General features: G+C 41.5%; 1 protein-coding gene across 7 annotated transcripts in view; it reads right to left on the bottom strand.

The window, feature by feature from the left end:
- nf1a (neurofibromin 1a) overlaps positions 1 to 14928 on the bottom strand; it is a 283175-nt gene extending 268247 nt beyond the window's left edge. For all 7 annotated transcript variants that reach the window (XM_078548137.1, XM_078548140.1, XM_078548138.1 and 4 more), the window contains exon 1: positions 14860 to 14928. In XM_078548137.1, coding sequence (XP_078404263.1) covers positions 14860 to 14919 — 60 coding nt within the window. In that variant the 5' untranslated portion in view covers positions 14920 to 14928. The remainder of the gene's footprint in view (positions 1 to 14859) is intronic.
- Between the last annotated feature and the right edge of the window lie 1972 nt (positions 14929 to 16900).

Here is a 16900-nt window from a genome sequence, read left to right as displayed (position 1 = left end):
CAACAATCCACATTCACACAAAGACTGGTCATTTCTGGAAGGTGCCAGAGGACAAAGGATGCATGTGGCACTTTAGCCACAGGAGTGCTTCTCCAGGAGGGGGTTTGAGAATGGACTTCCCAGTTTATGCTTGCAGCCTTAAAATAAATTGCACTCTTAGCTCCTTAAAGCTCCCTCCAATAGGAACATGCTTGCAATTATAACTGGAGACAATTATTTATTCTAAAATCAACCAACAGCAGTATACCATTGTAATCATCTCATGCTACATTCCCATTCTGTGCGCTGGCGCCCAAGGAGGTGCCAAGCAGCGAAGTGATTCGTCACAGAAGGGGAGAGAAAGCCAAGCAGTTTTTCTAATGATTACAAAGACCTCAGAGCAATGGACCATACTCTTGGATAGACACAATTTATGGCACAGCAAGCTCCATGAAGGGGGGAAAACAGAATGAGAAAGCACAAGGTAGAAATTAGGTAAGAATCCAAGGAATCACTGGCTAACTTGCCGTTTCACACAGTAATATATAATGTAGGTCAAAGGATAAATCCCTATTGCTGTCAATGTGTTATTGATTGTTAAGGGAAACAGGTGATGGGTACTTGAACACAAATAACAGATAGCTGGGACACTGGGAGAATGTGTGCAATGTTGACACTGAACATAGTCAATAGGCTCTCAGCAAGGAAAGGCTCTGTGTCTCAGTTTTGAGATCAACTAGCGTGGATCCTGTTAACAATTGTGACTAGCTGAAAGTACTGATCTAACTCAGTTTGGGGAGAGAGATGGTGCGTTCAAGATGATGCACATACAGGGGACGAAGGGAGAGGAAAAAGTCATAAAACATCTGAAGTCAATTATGTTGTTCACCCTATGACAGTCCAATGACCCCTTTGTGATGTACATGTGTTAAAGACAGGGTCAAGGTTGGCTGTGTTGATCCCACAAGAATTCATTGCTCAGACATTGCAAATGGCCACTTCAGAAAGTGAACAAAAGCTTTCATTGGTAAAGCTACTGGCTCAGTGAAGTACCATTCCATATAGAACAGAGATCCCAGGTTCTATTTCCAGGCAGTTTGAAGCCAGCTGATCTCAGCTGGGGCAGCAATTGCAGCACTGAAGATGACCGAAAGATGCCTGCTCCTGACTCCAACGAGTGATCTTTTTCCTGCACCGTCAGAAATGCAAGGAACATTAGCAACAAAAAATAGCAATGAAATTTACTTCTTCAATGAAAGGATTCATTAATCTCAATCTTTTTTGTACTTTTCCCTCAAAACACAAGATGCAAATTGCAAGCATTGAAGTTGTATTACAAGGAGGTATACATAGGGTTTGTGGTTATCGGTACCCAAGGTTATCATCTCAAAGTGGAATAATAATTATCTGAAAAGGAAAAACGTGCAAGGCTACAGGGGAAAGGCAGGGGAGTGGCACTAGGTGAATTGTCCTTGCAGAGGGCCAGCATGGGCACTATTGGGCTGAGCCTCCTTCCCTGCTGTAACCATTCTTTGATTCTCTAACGTTTAAAGACCATCTTTTCCACTAGAGGGACGGAAACAAACTAATTTCAAACAGAATGAAATCTCAGGATGTTTACAGTGGAAGGGGTTCACGGGCTGATAGAGCGAAAAGACTCGAATTTCTATAGCTCCTTTCAAGGCCTCAGGAAATTCCAAAAGTGCTTTAAAGTCAATGCTGCACTTTTGAAGTGTAGTCACTATTGTAATGTAGGAAACACAGCAGCTAATTCTCAGAGAGCAGTGTGACAACAACCAGATAATCCATTTACGTTGGTTGAGGGATAAATAATGGTCAGGACTCTGGGAAAAGCTCCCCTATTTTTCTTTGAAATAATGCCAAGAGCATCACCAGGCATAGCTAAAAATGAGGTGCCAACCTGGTCAAGCTACAACACAGTACTACATGCACATTGAAGAGAAGCTCAGCAATCCCACAACTAACAGATCAGATCAAAGCTCTGCAGTCCTGCCACATCCAGTCATGAATGATGGTGATAATTAAATAATCAATGGGAGGAGGAGGCTCCATGAACAGCCCTACCCTCAATGATGGCAGGAGCCCAGCACAAGTGCATTTGCAACCATCGTATCTAACAATGATAATATGATCCAACTCAGCTGCGTCCTGGAATCCTCACCACAGATGCCAGACTTCCAATTTGATTCACCCCACTTGATAAAGAAATGGCTCAGCGCACTGGAAACAAACATTGTGGACGCTGAATTCATGTGCTCCAGAACTAGCTGCACCTTAAGCCAAGCTGTTCCAGTAAGCCTACAACACTTATCTGCCCAACGTGGAAAATTTCCCAGGTATGTACTGTCCACAAAAAGCAGGACCTATCCAGTCTGGCTAATTACCATGTCATCATCAATCATCAACAAAATGATGGAAGGTGTCATTTACAGTGTTACCAAACAGAACTTATTCATCAACAACCTGGTCACCGATATTCAGTTTAGTTTCTGCCAGGACCATTTAGCACCAGACTTGGTCCAAATGTGGACAAGAGCTAAATTTCAGGAGTTGGGGCAAGAGCGACCGCCCTTAATATCAAAACAACATTGGACCGAGTGTGGCATTAAGGAGCTCAATAAAATTGAAGTCAATGGGAATCAGGGGCTGGGTATTCTGCAGCTCCTGACTCCCCAAAGCCTTTCCATTATCTATAAAGGCACAAGTCAGGAGTGTGAGGAAAGAGATACACAAACCACAAACCCCCTCCCCCACCAACCAAAAGAAGTAACCTTGCCACTTCCTCCTCCCAATAGAAGAAAGCACTTGGCTACAGAACTGGAATTTTCTCCATTGAAATAGAAAGTTTGTGAACGCCAAGTGTTATCATAGGTGTAAACTCAATTTACCATTCCAGAGCCCAGCATTCCACAAGAAGCCACACCCCACAGCACAATTGGTGCTACAATGAAAGTTGAACTCCAACCACTGATTTGCAATGCACACGAAAAAATTGCAACCAACAGGAATAACTAAAAAGACAAGTCTGTAACTCGACTCAAACCACCATCCTTCCCGTCCCAATATTTTGAAAGGGCAGAGAAGAACAGGACTCAACTAGATGGTCTTTCCCAATCATCCACCAAACAGATCAGACAGCTCAGATGAAGAACGTCAAGCTAGTTAGTTATCTGACTGCCGTGCAAGTCTCATTTTGTTGACATTGCTACATTTCAGAGAACTAACTGACCCCAACACCATGTTATATTGGTAATCTATCTTAAAAACTGACATAAGTTGCACTCCCAGGCTCAGTGGTCACAAAATTTGTGGCACAAGCACCATGTTTTGAGTTTGTGGTTTTATATATACACACAGTAGATCCAGAAAGGATTGGAGGCTAAGATTCACAAACAATTTATGCCTCTGGTAGAAATCATGAAAGTGACAAACAAGTAATCAAAATGAAATAAATGCAATAAACAGTAATGCTTTCTAGGGATAAACCTTTGTCACCATGTTAGAGCTGGTTCAGACAAACACAGAAGTAGTTTAGGTCCAACTAATTCCAATTGTGTGCGACCCAGGGGCAAGGCTAGTTTAACAAATCAGACTTCTATTCTGAAAGATCGCAACAATGCTACAGTTAAAGACTCTGAACTCAAAGCACAAGGTATGCCAAGCTCCAAGCAAATCTTGCTTGGATCTATCCTTGGCCCTCTTCCATTTCTCATCTACATGATGTCCCTCGGCAACATCATTCAAAGCCACATTAGGTCCCACATACACACTGACAACGCCCAGCTGTACCTCACCACATCTCCCAAAGTCTCCAGACCTTTTGTTGTCAGGTATCCAGTCCTGGACGAGTTGCAAATTCCACCAATTAAACAATGTAAAAACTGAAACCATTATCTTCAGTACCTACCATAAACTCTGCTATCTCAATCGTGCTTCTGTCGCCTTCAGACTCAACTATTCCGATACAGTAAAGTCCTGCCTTTTGCAACTTCTTTGTTCGTGTTTTCACTTACCCTCTCTATGTACTTTGTACACTGCATTGCGCATCGAGTGAGCAATGTTCGATATCCACGTTTGAAATGTCCTAAATTTGCAAAAGTCTTGTGTCTTACAATAATTGTTTGCAAATGTGCAAATCAGATTTGCCTCTCAATGTAATTTTATAGCTTATTCCAGGTCAACAGATTTGGGAGAAGCAGTCAACATGAGTTTAAATGGAGTAGGAATAGACTGGATATTAGGTGATTTGCCTTTTCTCAGAGAGTAGTGAGGCTCTGGAAAATAATGCAGGCTGGTGTGGTAGGTCTCCAAATACTTGGAGGGGGAACTAGGCTAGTTTCTGCCAAGGATAGAAATCACATTACACAGAATGCAAGTGTCTTTATTAATCTTTGTAATCCTTGGTTCATGTGACTTCCTTGGCTGGTTTCAGTGACCCGAATGGGGGGGGGGGGGAGCGCGTGTCGGAGAGGAATTTCCAGGATATATTTTACCCCTTGTTGGCCCTGGGTTTCTCTCTTTTTCATTGACCGCAATTTTTAAATGGGTTGCAAATAAAACTACCAATGCTGAAAATCGGAAACAAAAAGTAAAAATATGGAGTATATACAGCAGGTCTAACAGCTTCAGTGAAGAGAAACACAGGTTACTGTAGGGTACTGTAACTGCCCAAACCAATGCTACTTTCACATGGTTGGAATCTATCCAATCAAGTCCCATTCAAAAGCATGTTCCTCCTTCACGATTTTGCCGTTTGCGAGGTTTCACGGGAAAAGAACCCCTGCGAATTGCAGGACTTTACTCTCCTGGCCAGTGTCCAATCTTCCAAACTTTCATAACATAACTTAATCTAAAATTCTGATGCCCATATTTCTAATTCGCACCAAGTAACCCGTCCAATTCTTCAATTATAAATTTCTTATCCTCATGTCCCTCCACAGCTTCACCCCTCCCCATCTCTCTAACTCCCTCCAGCTATGTCACTGAGAACTACATTCTCACAACTCCAGCCTCTTTATACAGCACACTCAACCACCACAACGCCCCCCTTGCTTGGCCCCATTTCTGGTGGCTATGCCTTCAGGCATCTCGGCCCAAAACTTCAGAATTCCTCTCTGCCTTTCTTTACTCTTTTAAGGCCCTCCCTAAATCTGACCAACCTTTTAATTATGCACCCTAATACTTCCTTCCTTGGCTCAGTGTCAATTTTTGTCCATTAACATTCCTCTGAACTGTCTTATGACATTTAACTAAATTTAAAAATTGCAAGGGGCTAAGAATTTACCCATTGCGGTACTTAGCTGTACAAACCAGCAAGGTCCCAGATTCAGTCCACAATCTATGCTAAAACGATCTGGTTTCAGATAGGTTGAGATACTACAATTAGCTTCAGCACTTAGGCTAATGAGGGGGAAAACATTTGCCAGGGTTCCCAATCCTCAAAAATATGTGTGAACAGCAGCTGAAGATACTTTTGTAACACCTTTCACAAACTCAAGCTATCCCAAAGCATTTTACAGCCAATGTAGAAAACATGGCATCCACTGTTTTGCACCCAGCTTTGCCCCACTAACAGCAATATGGTAGTGGCCAGATAATCTGTTTTAGTGTTATTGGTTCAGGAAAAATGGCCAGAACACCATGCCTTTAAGCAAAAATATTGCCATGGTACCTTTTACACCCACCTGAGAGCACAGATGGGGTGCCAGTTTAATGCTTTATTTAAAGGCATTAAATGTGCTCCAACAAGTGCAGTGTTTCATCAGTACTGCACTGGATCAGCTTAGATTATAGGCTCCAGTCTTTGAAATGAGACTTCAAACCACAAACTGGCTCAAAGGAGATAGTGCTACCACTGAGCCAAAACTAACATGAATACTGACTAAAATAATACTGACTACTTGGGAAAGCGAATGGAGTGCAACTATAGAGTACAACTATATAACTATAGTGCAACTAACAGAACTATATCTAAAGAAGCAGTTCAGAGGAGAAAATTAACAAGCAAATATCTTCACACAAACAGAATCCTGTACACTTGGTGTACTGTGAATAAATCACCTGATCAATGCACCTCTAAGTAAAAATATCCTCAACACAAGATATTAGCATTATGGTCAGAAAATAATAGCTGCCTGAAGTACTTTCCTTTTGAAAAAATGAATTGCAAAATGACAATTAAAACGACTGCAACAAAAAGCTGCCAGTTTTATTTGGAGTTTATAGAATTCTGATCCAATATACACAATATACAACTTATTTGCCACTACAACAACACTATTAATGATCAGAATTTCCAACAAATTTTCACTGCTCTAAAATGTGCATGTATGCTACCTTCGGTCAATATCAGCTTGCATTTAAACAGTGGATTTAACATTGCAAAATGTCCCAAGGCACTTTGCAGCAGCACTGAAACAAAATTTTACACAGCCACACAAGATATAGAAGAGGTAATCAAATGCTTGGTCAAAGAAGTAGGTTTCAGGGGCACCTTAAAAAGGAGAGAGAAGCATGAAGGAAAGAGAAGTAGAGAGACAGACAAGTTTATGGTGTGAATTTCAGAACTTAGAGACTAGGCAGCTGAAAACATGGTTGTCAAGACTGGAGCGATGGAAGTTGAAAGTGCATAAGAGGCTGGAGGAAGTTACAGAGTTGATGAAGGGGTGAGACCATGGAGAAATTTGCAAACAAGGATGAGAACTTTAAAATCAAGATGATGCCGGACAAGGAGCCAATGTAGGTCAGTGGACGTGGAATATGGGTGAATAGAACTTGGACGGAGATAGCAGAGTTTTGGATGAGCTCAGGTCCATGGAGAGTAAAAGATGGGAGGCCAGCCATGAAGACGACAAATCTGGAAGTAGCAAAGGTATGGAAGAGGATTTCCACAGTTGAGCTGAGGTGGGACAGAGTCAGGAAGTGCTACAGAGTTGAAAGTCAGTGATAGGTCAGAAGTGGTCATAAGCTCATCTCTGGGTTGCAAATGGTCTGGTTCAGCTTCAGATAGCTGTCAAGGAACGGAGTTTGTGACAGGGACCAATGACAACAACTTTGGTCATCCCAATATTTAGTTGGAGAAAATTTATGTCAATCCAGTACTGGGTGTCAGACAGGCAGTGTGACAATTCAGTGAAGGTGGAAGAGTCAAGAGAGATGGGGAGATAGAGCTGGGCACCATCAGCATACATATGGAAACTAGGGTAGAATTTTTACTCCGAATGCGAGCACATGCCCGACACACTTGAGCGTGAAATAACGCGTGATGACATCAGGAAAAAGTGTCCCGATGTAATCGTGCATTCACATGATAATTCAGCCAGCGGGTGCACACGAGTATTGGCAGCGCACCCAATGACAATCAAGAGGCCTATTAAGGCCATTAACGTATTAATCAACCATGATTTCTCATTGCCCGTCCAACGTTAAGGTTGGCAGGCGGGCGAAAGGCCAGTCGGCCTTTGCCTTTTTGAGCAAACCTCATCCAAGGGCAGGATGAGGTTTCCAATATCAACTTTAAAAAAAACGTTTGCACAGAATTTTCATCTGGTGTATGTTCCGGTGACTGATTCTGTTGCATGGGCATTTTTTTCCGGTTTTTAAAAGTTTTAATTTTGGCATTAAATTCTTCAGCTCCGAGGCAGCTCTCTACCTTCAGGAAGCTTTCATTCTGCACTCCCCCACGCTGACTTCAGCGTTCGCCCTCCTCCCACCCCGGCAGCGCTGAGCCTTTCAGCGTGCCTTAAATTGGCCAGCCCGCATGAAATCAAGGTTGGGGACCCATCGCGGTCGGGGGTCCGTTGCCCAGCCGCTCCCCACCCACCGAACTAAAAATCCTGACCCTAATGATGTGCTTTCAAAAGGTGTCACCGAGAGACAACACGTAGACGAGGAATGGGAGGGTCCAAGGATAGATCCTTGCAGCCTGCACCATAACCACCCCCCAAGTAATTCAGTTAGGTATATTTGCACTGCTTTCAGGCAACAATTTCATCAATAGCATCACAGGCTTGTGTGTTCTAAAATCTAGAGTGAATACAAACTTCAAAAATGAATGACTTCCACAGATCAACAATTGAAGTTCAAAATTCAGTTCACTGAACCTAGTTTCAATTTTTTCATTATAAAAGTATTGCATCAATTGATTCAAGAACAAGGCAATGCAAGATTGTTCCACTGTTTCTTCTCTAGAGGGGTGTACCCTGCTACCCATCCTCACACATGATAAAGTTAAATTGATGATTCATAGCATGCAACTCGCTCATAAACAACAAGGCTTACAAACATACACAGGCACTACACCAAATAATGAATATTGCAACACTAAATGGCCATCCTGGAGTCTGACTCAACACACCTCTGCATGAAAAAACTTGAGTGATTATTCACCACCCTTACGAAATTAATTTGGGCATGATCCTTGGCAATGCCCAGTATATAGGTGGATGCCTAATTTGGTTCAGCTGATCACACCAATTCACAAGCCATTGCCACTCAAGGTCCAGACTTGCACATAAATAACAGGATATGGGATTGTACTTCAGCAATCAAGAGTCAGAGCAGAAGGACAAAGAATGGATGATTCCCTCATAGCCTTGCAAAGTTAACCACACAGTTGGATGATAAGGTCTCAAGTTCAATTCCTGATCTTTGTGCACAAACGGGGTAGGAAGAGAGGCAGTACAGTTGACCACAGCGCTATTGGGATTTGGGGAATGGACAAGCTTTCCACTCCTGCAAGCCACTTGACATCCCCTGCTGGAAATTGCAAAGAATGTGATGCTGGCTGAAAGCAAGGCCAGGCTCAGTTGCGATACCCTCTGCATATAAAAGCATGTTGACCTACGAAATTTATATAAATAATATCCATAAAATTATATCACTTCAGGAGAGGGGAAGGGGAAATAAGTTGATGCAGAAAAATAAATCAGGATCATTCTTACTTTTTGTCAGCAAGGGCCACATAGAAAGTTTAAAAATCAATGTTTTCATTTGTTTGGCATTTGCGGTCAAAATTTATACCAAGGACGTAAGAATATTCCAATGACTCTACAACGTTAAAAACAACAACATCCTGGCCCATGTAATTTACACAGCACCAACCATTAAGAAACATTAGCCCAAATAGATACAAACTGCCATGGAATGCAGAGGCTTATAGGCCAAATATGGCCCAGACTGTAGCTCGGGCATCACTAATCTAATTAGCAGATATCAGGATAAAGCTGACAAAATCTTAATACAAAGAATCAAATTCTTCAGTATTTCTTGAAAAAAGAGACATGTCAGAGCTTTTCGTCTTGCACTCATCAGGACAGACACAAGAATACAAAATTTCAAACAGAAAAGGGGTGCTGATTGGTTAGTAAGTCAGTTCGGATTGGTCAAGGCATTGCCATATTCCTTCTGGCCAATTAAGGCTTTCACCAAACATATTTAAAATTATCAGGCTTCTTCAAACAAAAAAAGGCATGATTTCCCAGAAATGCCAAGCACAAACCTTTTCTAATTATTCCCCCTCGCCATGGCCATCTTTCCCTTCTTGCTGGGTTATGATTCCTTGGATTCTGGACCCCCTATGACACCAAGTTCAAGAAGCTTTAACTCACATGTAAGCCTTACCAGCGAGTGTCAGCAACATGGGGAGCGCAACAGCTGAGCCCAATCCTGCATCCTAGGACAGCAACTACTCTTTCGTACATTATAAGAAGCATTTTAAATATGCATTAGAGATCTAATTTCTTTCTCACCTTCCTGACTGTCACAATACACTCTTCCACTATCAGGCAAGTAGTTGAAGTCCAACCCACTCCGAGGGCCCTGCTTAAGGCACTCTCTAAGAGACGAGGAGACTTACTCCTCCAATTTTTGTTGTCTCCCTCCAGAGAAGTGGCAGGCTTTAATTCAATTTCTCCCACGACAGCATAGCTGAACTCTATGTGGGGAAAATCTCAGGTGGAATCTCTTACACACTGCATTGGCCATTGGCATTTTCAGTTATAATACATGCCTGCACTTTCATGCAACTTGAAACATAACATATTCAAATTTGAATCAATTGCAAATTAGAATTTTCATGCTTGTTGATGGTTGGGAGTGGAGGGGTGGGATGAGAGGGGCACAGAAGAAAGAATTGGAGCTTGTTAACTATACAGTTAAGTCTCTCCTGACACAAGTAACCCAAAGGGGGAAAAAAGATGACTGTGCAATTAAGACTGCACTTGTGAACAAAACATGAGCAGGAAATTGTTTGCAGTATACTAATTGGTGATAAACATTTGTGATAACTTCTGTATCCAACCTTAATACAACATGTATCTACTGCAGGTGTATGGTATCAGCAATGCAACCAGGAGGAATTGCCTTTTCTTGCAATAAAGTTAAGAAATGGTTGGAGATATAAAATTGTGAATTCATACGGAGGGTGATTTGAATAAAATAGTGTAGCATGTCTCCTTTATACTCAACTACTTCAGTATCAACCCCACTTTGTGGGTTGTGGGAACTCCCATTGGATTTGTAAGTTTACACAAACTTACTGACTTCTAGCATGGTTACTGTTCCATTAGCACCAGGTACTCTCCAATACCTAGCCCATATGGCCATTCATGCAAGAGCCAAAACAGCTAACGTCGTCAGCTAGTCAATTTCAGGGACGTCACAATCCTGTAACTGCAGAATCATTTTTCTATCAGGAATAAATATTTCCCTTTTGTACACAATACCATGGATAATTTGAGAAGCTTTAACACTCGATTGATTTATTTAGTTACAATGCCCATTATTTTCCTCCAGATATTTTTTAAGACATAAATGTTGGATTGTTTTAAAAGTTGCATATTAAATCCATTATTTTTACAGAACTTTTGGTATCAAAACAGCACAAGAACAATGAAATTTCAGGCAGATTCTTCGCAAAGGAAGTTGCAATGGTATCACTTAGCAAAAAAAAGTGGTCATCATTATGATGGGAGAAAAAAATGGCAGCCAATGTCTCCTTAGCAAGATCCCACAATTAGCAACAAGGTAAATGACCAGTTACACCGCCTTTCTTTGCAAAACAAATTAACTTCCATAAAACTAACATTTGATGGAATCTGGTATATTTGTGGTAATTATGTCTTTGGTATATAACACACTAGCTGATGTGGCAAATGTGGGAGGAAAGAATGAAAGGAAATAAAGGAAAAGAAAGAAAACTGGCCCGTGCAATCTCAATCTGGAAGGAGCAAACGAATCAAAAGGGTTCCTCACGATACCTGAAAACAATTGTCCAGCCTAAGATTGCCAGTTATGATGCCCTGCAACAGCTGACAGCCCTGATGGCAATTGCTATCAAAAACAAAAAAGGAAAGAACTTGCATTCATAAAGTGCCCTCTGCTGCTTCAGGATCTCCCAAATCACTTTACAGTCAGCTAAAGTGCAGTCATCATTATGATGGAGAAAAAAATGGCAGCCAATGTCTCCTTAGCGGGATCCCACAATTAGCAACAAGATAAATGACCAGTTAAATTTGTCTTTGATAGTGTTGGTTGAGCTATACGTTGGTCATGACACCAATGGCACCTCCCTGGTGTTCTTCAAAATAACATTATGGAATCCTTTTTATCCACTGAAGAGGGAAGGCAAGGCCTCATTTTAATGTCTCAGCTAAAAGACAGCAACTCCAACAGCGCAGCCTTCCCAAGTACTGCCTTGGAATGTCAGCCTAGATCACGTGCTCATGATTCTGGAGCAGGACTTGAACCCACATCATTTTGACTCAAGACAAGAGTACTACCACCATCAAGCTGAGAATGATACAAGTCTCGATATACGAAAAACAATCAATCAATCGGACAAGCACCAGCAGGGCCATCAGTGCTAGATATCAGGAAGGCTAGCAGAGATTAAAAGAAAATGTACCAGTTCTTCAAAAATGACAGGGTTGACACTTTATTCCAAAAGCTATTGCAGCATACAGGCTTTTAATTGGCAGTGTCACAAAGCAGTCTTTTCTCCACCTCTTGATTCTATAACCAATTTCCCTTTTTTGAAACTTACAAAATGGGTTTGCAAATTTTTCCCCAGAATATAAAAATATTCAATTATTTAGAAAGTCCTTGAAAACTTACACAACAGCTATATAACTAACAGTTTGAGAAAATAAATACCATCACTTGCGAACAATTATAACTCTTTCATGACTTTGTTGGCCTATACCTCTTATGTAGGTAGATGCTTATCACAACACAGATACCCAGGATATATCCTCGATTCGAAAGCAGCAAACCATAAGCAGCTCATATTATATCTAGTTCAATTTATGACTGTACAATTTTCTGTAATGAAAACCCAAGCCTCAAATTAAAAATGCTGGAATTTTTGCAAATATCAGAGCTATTTCCAATTAGTGTCATCTGATGTATAGAGACTAATTATTTTAACATTCTTGCTAGACAAGTTACTCTAAATATCAAACTTTACAAATGTAAAAAGGTTTTGCAGACAAGGATTTTTTTTAAAAATCAGACTGTAAAGTATTCCAAAATAAACAAACATTACCAGAAAAAGAATTCAAGTTGCACATGTCTTGTACATTTACTTATAAACGTTCCAATGGGGCAAATAATGCTGTTTACAAGAAAAAATTCTTTAACAGCATTTTCAGACATAGTTTGAGACTGACCTGCTCAAGAGATTTCAAACAAATGAGAGAATGAGAATATTGTCAGCCTTGGGAACGGTTCAGTGAGTTGCTGAGCCATACAGATCAAGAGGGTTTCTAATTCAATCTCTGGCCTGTGCCAGGTAACCTCAGCTGGGGCACTGTTAAAAGCTCTATGATTGACCTTGGTGTCCCCACTTTAAAAGGAGGGGTGGGATGGGGTTAGAAATCAGCCCGACTTCCCTCTCCTGACCACTATTCAATGAACCTTTGCAGGAAGTCTTCACCAAAGCAAGGTTGGGCTTAACTGTGACACTTCATGGGTCAAATAACCTGTCCATGCTCAGTCAAACATAACCCATGAGGAATGGCTCTATGGACAAGACAGCCTGTGTCTGTGGACTTTACACCCCAAAAAGATTCAAGTGTCCAGACTTCAGAATAATTGCAAGAAAAGCTTTTCAATTTCCATTCCCGAACAATCCAAGAAAAATCACAACCTTTTGCCTAATTCTTTTTTTATTTTTGATAAATGAATCAATGCAGAAAATACTTCACCATAGTGCTACAGAAATGACCTCCATTCATAAAAAAGCCTTAAAAGATAGCCTGATCCTCATCCCACCAAAAATACACCAGAATATTGACATTCGCCTTTTCCTCCAAAATTATATATATTTTAATTACAGAAGCTGCAGAAGCCTTAAACATGGATACTCGACAGCTATTTTGTTTTTAAACTTTGATCTATAAAATATTTCATCTGCAGTTTTTTTTTCAACGATAGAAAAAATATCAGAGTTTGCCTCTGACAGAGCACTTTTCTGGTGATTAAAAACCTTGTCCACAAGGCTGCACTATTTTTTGTGTAATTCACCCAAAATCAGCAAAACAATTACAACTAATTCAGAATAAAAGCATTCGGCATAAATCAAGTTTCCGTGTGATTTTGCATTTGTCTATAAATATAATTCTAGAAGCTGAGCCTGCCCACAAACCAGGTCACTCTTCCTGACTGAATTAATCACTATTGAATTTCCACTAGTCACACAAATCTATGGGCTTTCAAGGAGTTTCTAACAGTTGAATGTTTTTGGCGTAGGGACACCAATAGATACGTTTTAAAAGCTTCTGGGTGTAACTTCTATTTTAGTTTACTAACAAACTGACTAGTGCATACATACATGCTTCACACAAGCAAATGGGATTGAGAGAAACAAAGACTTCTCAAAACTAACATGATTTTTGTCACACTTTGCATCCAGATCACCAATAGCTCCCAAAGTGGAAATTCTATTCCCTTAGTTTTCACAAAATAAGCATTCAGATGCCCCTGATCAATAGATTTCTAGTCAGGAATGTCTAGCTCCACTTTAAAATGCTGAATAGCTTCAACGTGTTTGAGCAAGCTCTCCCCCAAAATTTTCAATTGCCAATAAAATCAGCAAAACATAAACCCCTAAAGGGTTCATTGATCTCAACATGATGAAACAAGGGCTGCAAAACGTCTCATGCATCGCCTCCAAAATGAACTACACTAATAAGCCCTCTAACATCACTTCTGCTGAAAGCAAAGTTACATGAATAACTACACTGATCGGGATAGAAAACTGCAAATTGCTGATTTCTTATTTTTAAAAGCAGAACAAGTTTAAATCTATGGAGGAGAGGTGGGCGGTTTTGCCCCATTTGATAAATAACAGGGAGCGTCGCCCCTCAGAAATAGAGCTGGGGGGGGGGGAGAATATAGGTTGCGTGGTGTTGTTGGTGAGGACCAGAAGGGGACCGTTCAGTTGCGTGGGGATTTTCTTTTATATAAAAACCACGGGAGATTCAAATCATTGGGGTGGGGGAGTGAAATTTTCCTGCAGGCCCCAAGCTCTCGTTGTCTGGGTTATGGGTTCCTGGACCCAGCCCTCGAGAGGATGGGTAAGTAGACACAGACAGATAGATAGGAAGATAGATAGACAGAAGTAGAGGACCGCCAGGCCAGGCCAGGCCTCGGCCGACTGACTCCACAGGGAAAATAAAAAAGCCACCCACCCCCAGAGAAAGCAGAAACAAAAACGGACGCCAATTTTTTTTTTTAAACCTCTGAAAACATTCAACCGCGCTCGCTGCAGGAGACAAAAAAAATTAGTCATTTCCAACGCTTTTTTTTTGAATAGCATAAAAACAGAAACTGTTAGGTCCTTTTTTTTTGTTTGTTTACCTGCTCGTCGAAACGCGTTATGACGGCTTGAACCCATTCCACCGGCTTATGAGCCGCCATGCTCGGCTTTCCCCCCCACCCCCCGCCACCTCCTCCTCCTCCTCCTCCTCCACCACCACCCCCTCCCCCACTCTCCTCAAGGTAAAAGAAACGGTGATCTTGATTTTCTTTATATACACATCTACAGACGGATAGATAGATATAAATCCCTCCCGGTTGTGTTGCTGGGTTTGTTTTTCTCCCTCTCTCCCCGCTGCTTCCCCCCCTCTCCGGCGTCTCCACATTCACCAGGACACGGCGGCCATGACACCAGCCGGAAGTTGGTTTTTTTTTTAACCCCCCCCTCCCTCTCGCTGGCTCCCGTGTGAGAAAAAAACCGCGCATGCGCTTCCGGCGCCGCCGTTCATTAAGAAAAGCACGGAGTGGTTGCGTCATCACCCGCCTGGCCCCGCCCCCTTTCCTCCCTCCCCCTTCCGCTCCGCGTCTGTCATCCCGTGCGCACGCGCACAAGCTCCCAGAAAATTTTTTTCAATGGGGAAGACAGATGCTGGAATGTAATGGCATCAGTAGAGAAAAAAAATAAGCTGTCAATTCACTTCAGCAATGGTTTTCTGTTTGCTGCGTGTATTTTTCACATGGAAGGATGTTTTTGATTCTACATTTTCTTCTGGTTCCTATGTAATTTTGCTTTCTTAAAAAAAAATTCTATATGTGTGTAAGTTATCAAGGAAATTGAAATAAAAATAGGAAATGCTGGGAATGCACAACGAGTCTCTCGGCATTTGTAAAAAATAAAAAGATAGACTAACATTTTGGATGTAGATCCTTTGTCAAGAACTGGAAGCCAGGAGACAACTCCTTTATAGGACTGAATAAAATATTTGCACAAACCTTGTCCTGTTCTATAAAGGGGCTCGGTTAATTTCAAGATTCCGACCCTTGCAAAGAGACCATATTCTCAAACGTGAATCTGCATTGTCTCTTTATAATACTCACCGACCGGCAACATCTGTTTCTGTTTCACTTTGCAGCATTTGAATTTCTTTTGTCTCTAAATTATAAAGATTACAACACGGAAGGAAAACCTCAAACACTAATAAAAACCCACGTTAAAAGAACAGTCGTTTCTGTGCTGCCAAATATGAATGACTTTCAATGGAAACAAATAGGATGGGGGGAAAATCTTTACATTTGGGCTGAATAAACGGGGTTTCTATCATTTTCACGTTGCTAAACGGTAGCACGACTGATATAAGGAGCTGCCTTCCCTATTAATCTGACAATCATCCTGATATACATTGTGAATTTGCAATATACAACATGCAACACGATCTGAGAACGATCACGAGGGGGCCGAAGAGACATCATTTTGCGTCCAAGTTTCTGTTGATTAAAAAAAAAGAATTTTCTTTACAGTCCCAAGATAAAAATGCGACAGGTGAGGTAAGATTTAATGCATTGATCTGTGACGTTTACAAGGTTGCTTGTGCGTTTCTCTCCGCATCTCTCTCCATCACAAGGAACAATCGGGAGCACTTTGTTCTCATTGAATCTAACACCAATTGACTGACCCCACACATAATCTGTAAACGCCAGAATACAGAGTGAGTTGGTAGCAAAATATTTGCTGAACGAAATTTGAGCGGGGCGGCAGAATTATCCGGATGGTATCCTGGAGTGACAATTCTGCGTGCAGTACCCCTGGCTGGAGTCTGAAAATCTACAAGGAAGGGGAGAAACCAACATCGCCCTTTGTGCAGAAAATGCACGCTATAAACATTCCTGAGCCCGATTTGCTAAGACCTGGATACGACTGGCACAGGCCTGCATATTGGAATGAAAAAGAAAATTGATGGGCAAGTCATTTGGGATTCTTATGAGGGGCATGGATAGGGTAGATAGGAAGAAACATTTCCCCTTTGTGGAGGGATCAATAACCAGGGGGCATAAATGTAAGGTAAGGGGCAGGAGGTTTAGAGGCGATTTGAGGATTGTTTTTCACCGGGGGGCGGGGGGTGGTACATGGAACTCACTGCCTAAG

This window comes from Cetorhinus maximus, chromosome 9 (genome assembly GCF_964194155.1).
Source record: "Cetorhinus maximus chromosome 9, sCetMax3.hap1.1, whole genome shotgun sequence".
In the NCBI taxonomy this organism is placed as follows: domain Eukaryota; kingdom Metazoa; phylum Chordata; class Chondrichthyes; order Lamniformes; family Cetorhinidae; genus Cetorhinus; species Cetorhinus maximus.
This window is presented reverse-complemented; position numbering and strand designations above follow the sequence as displayed.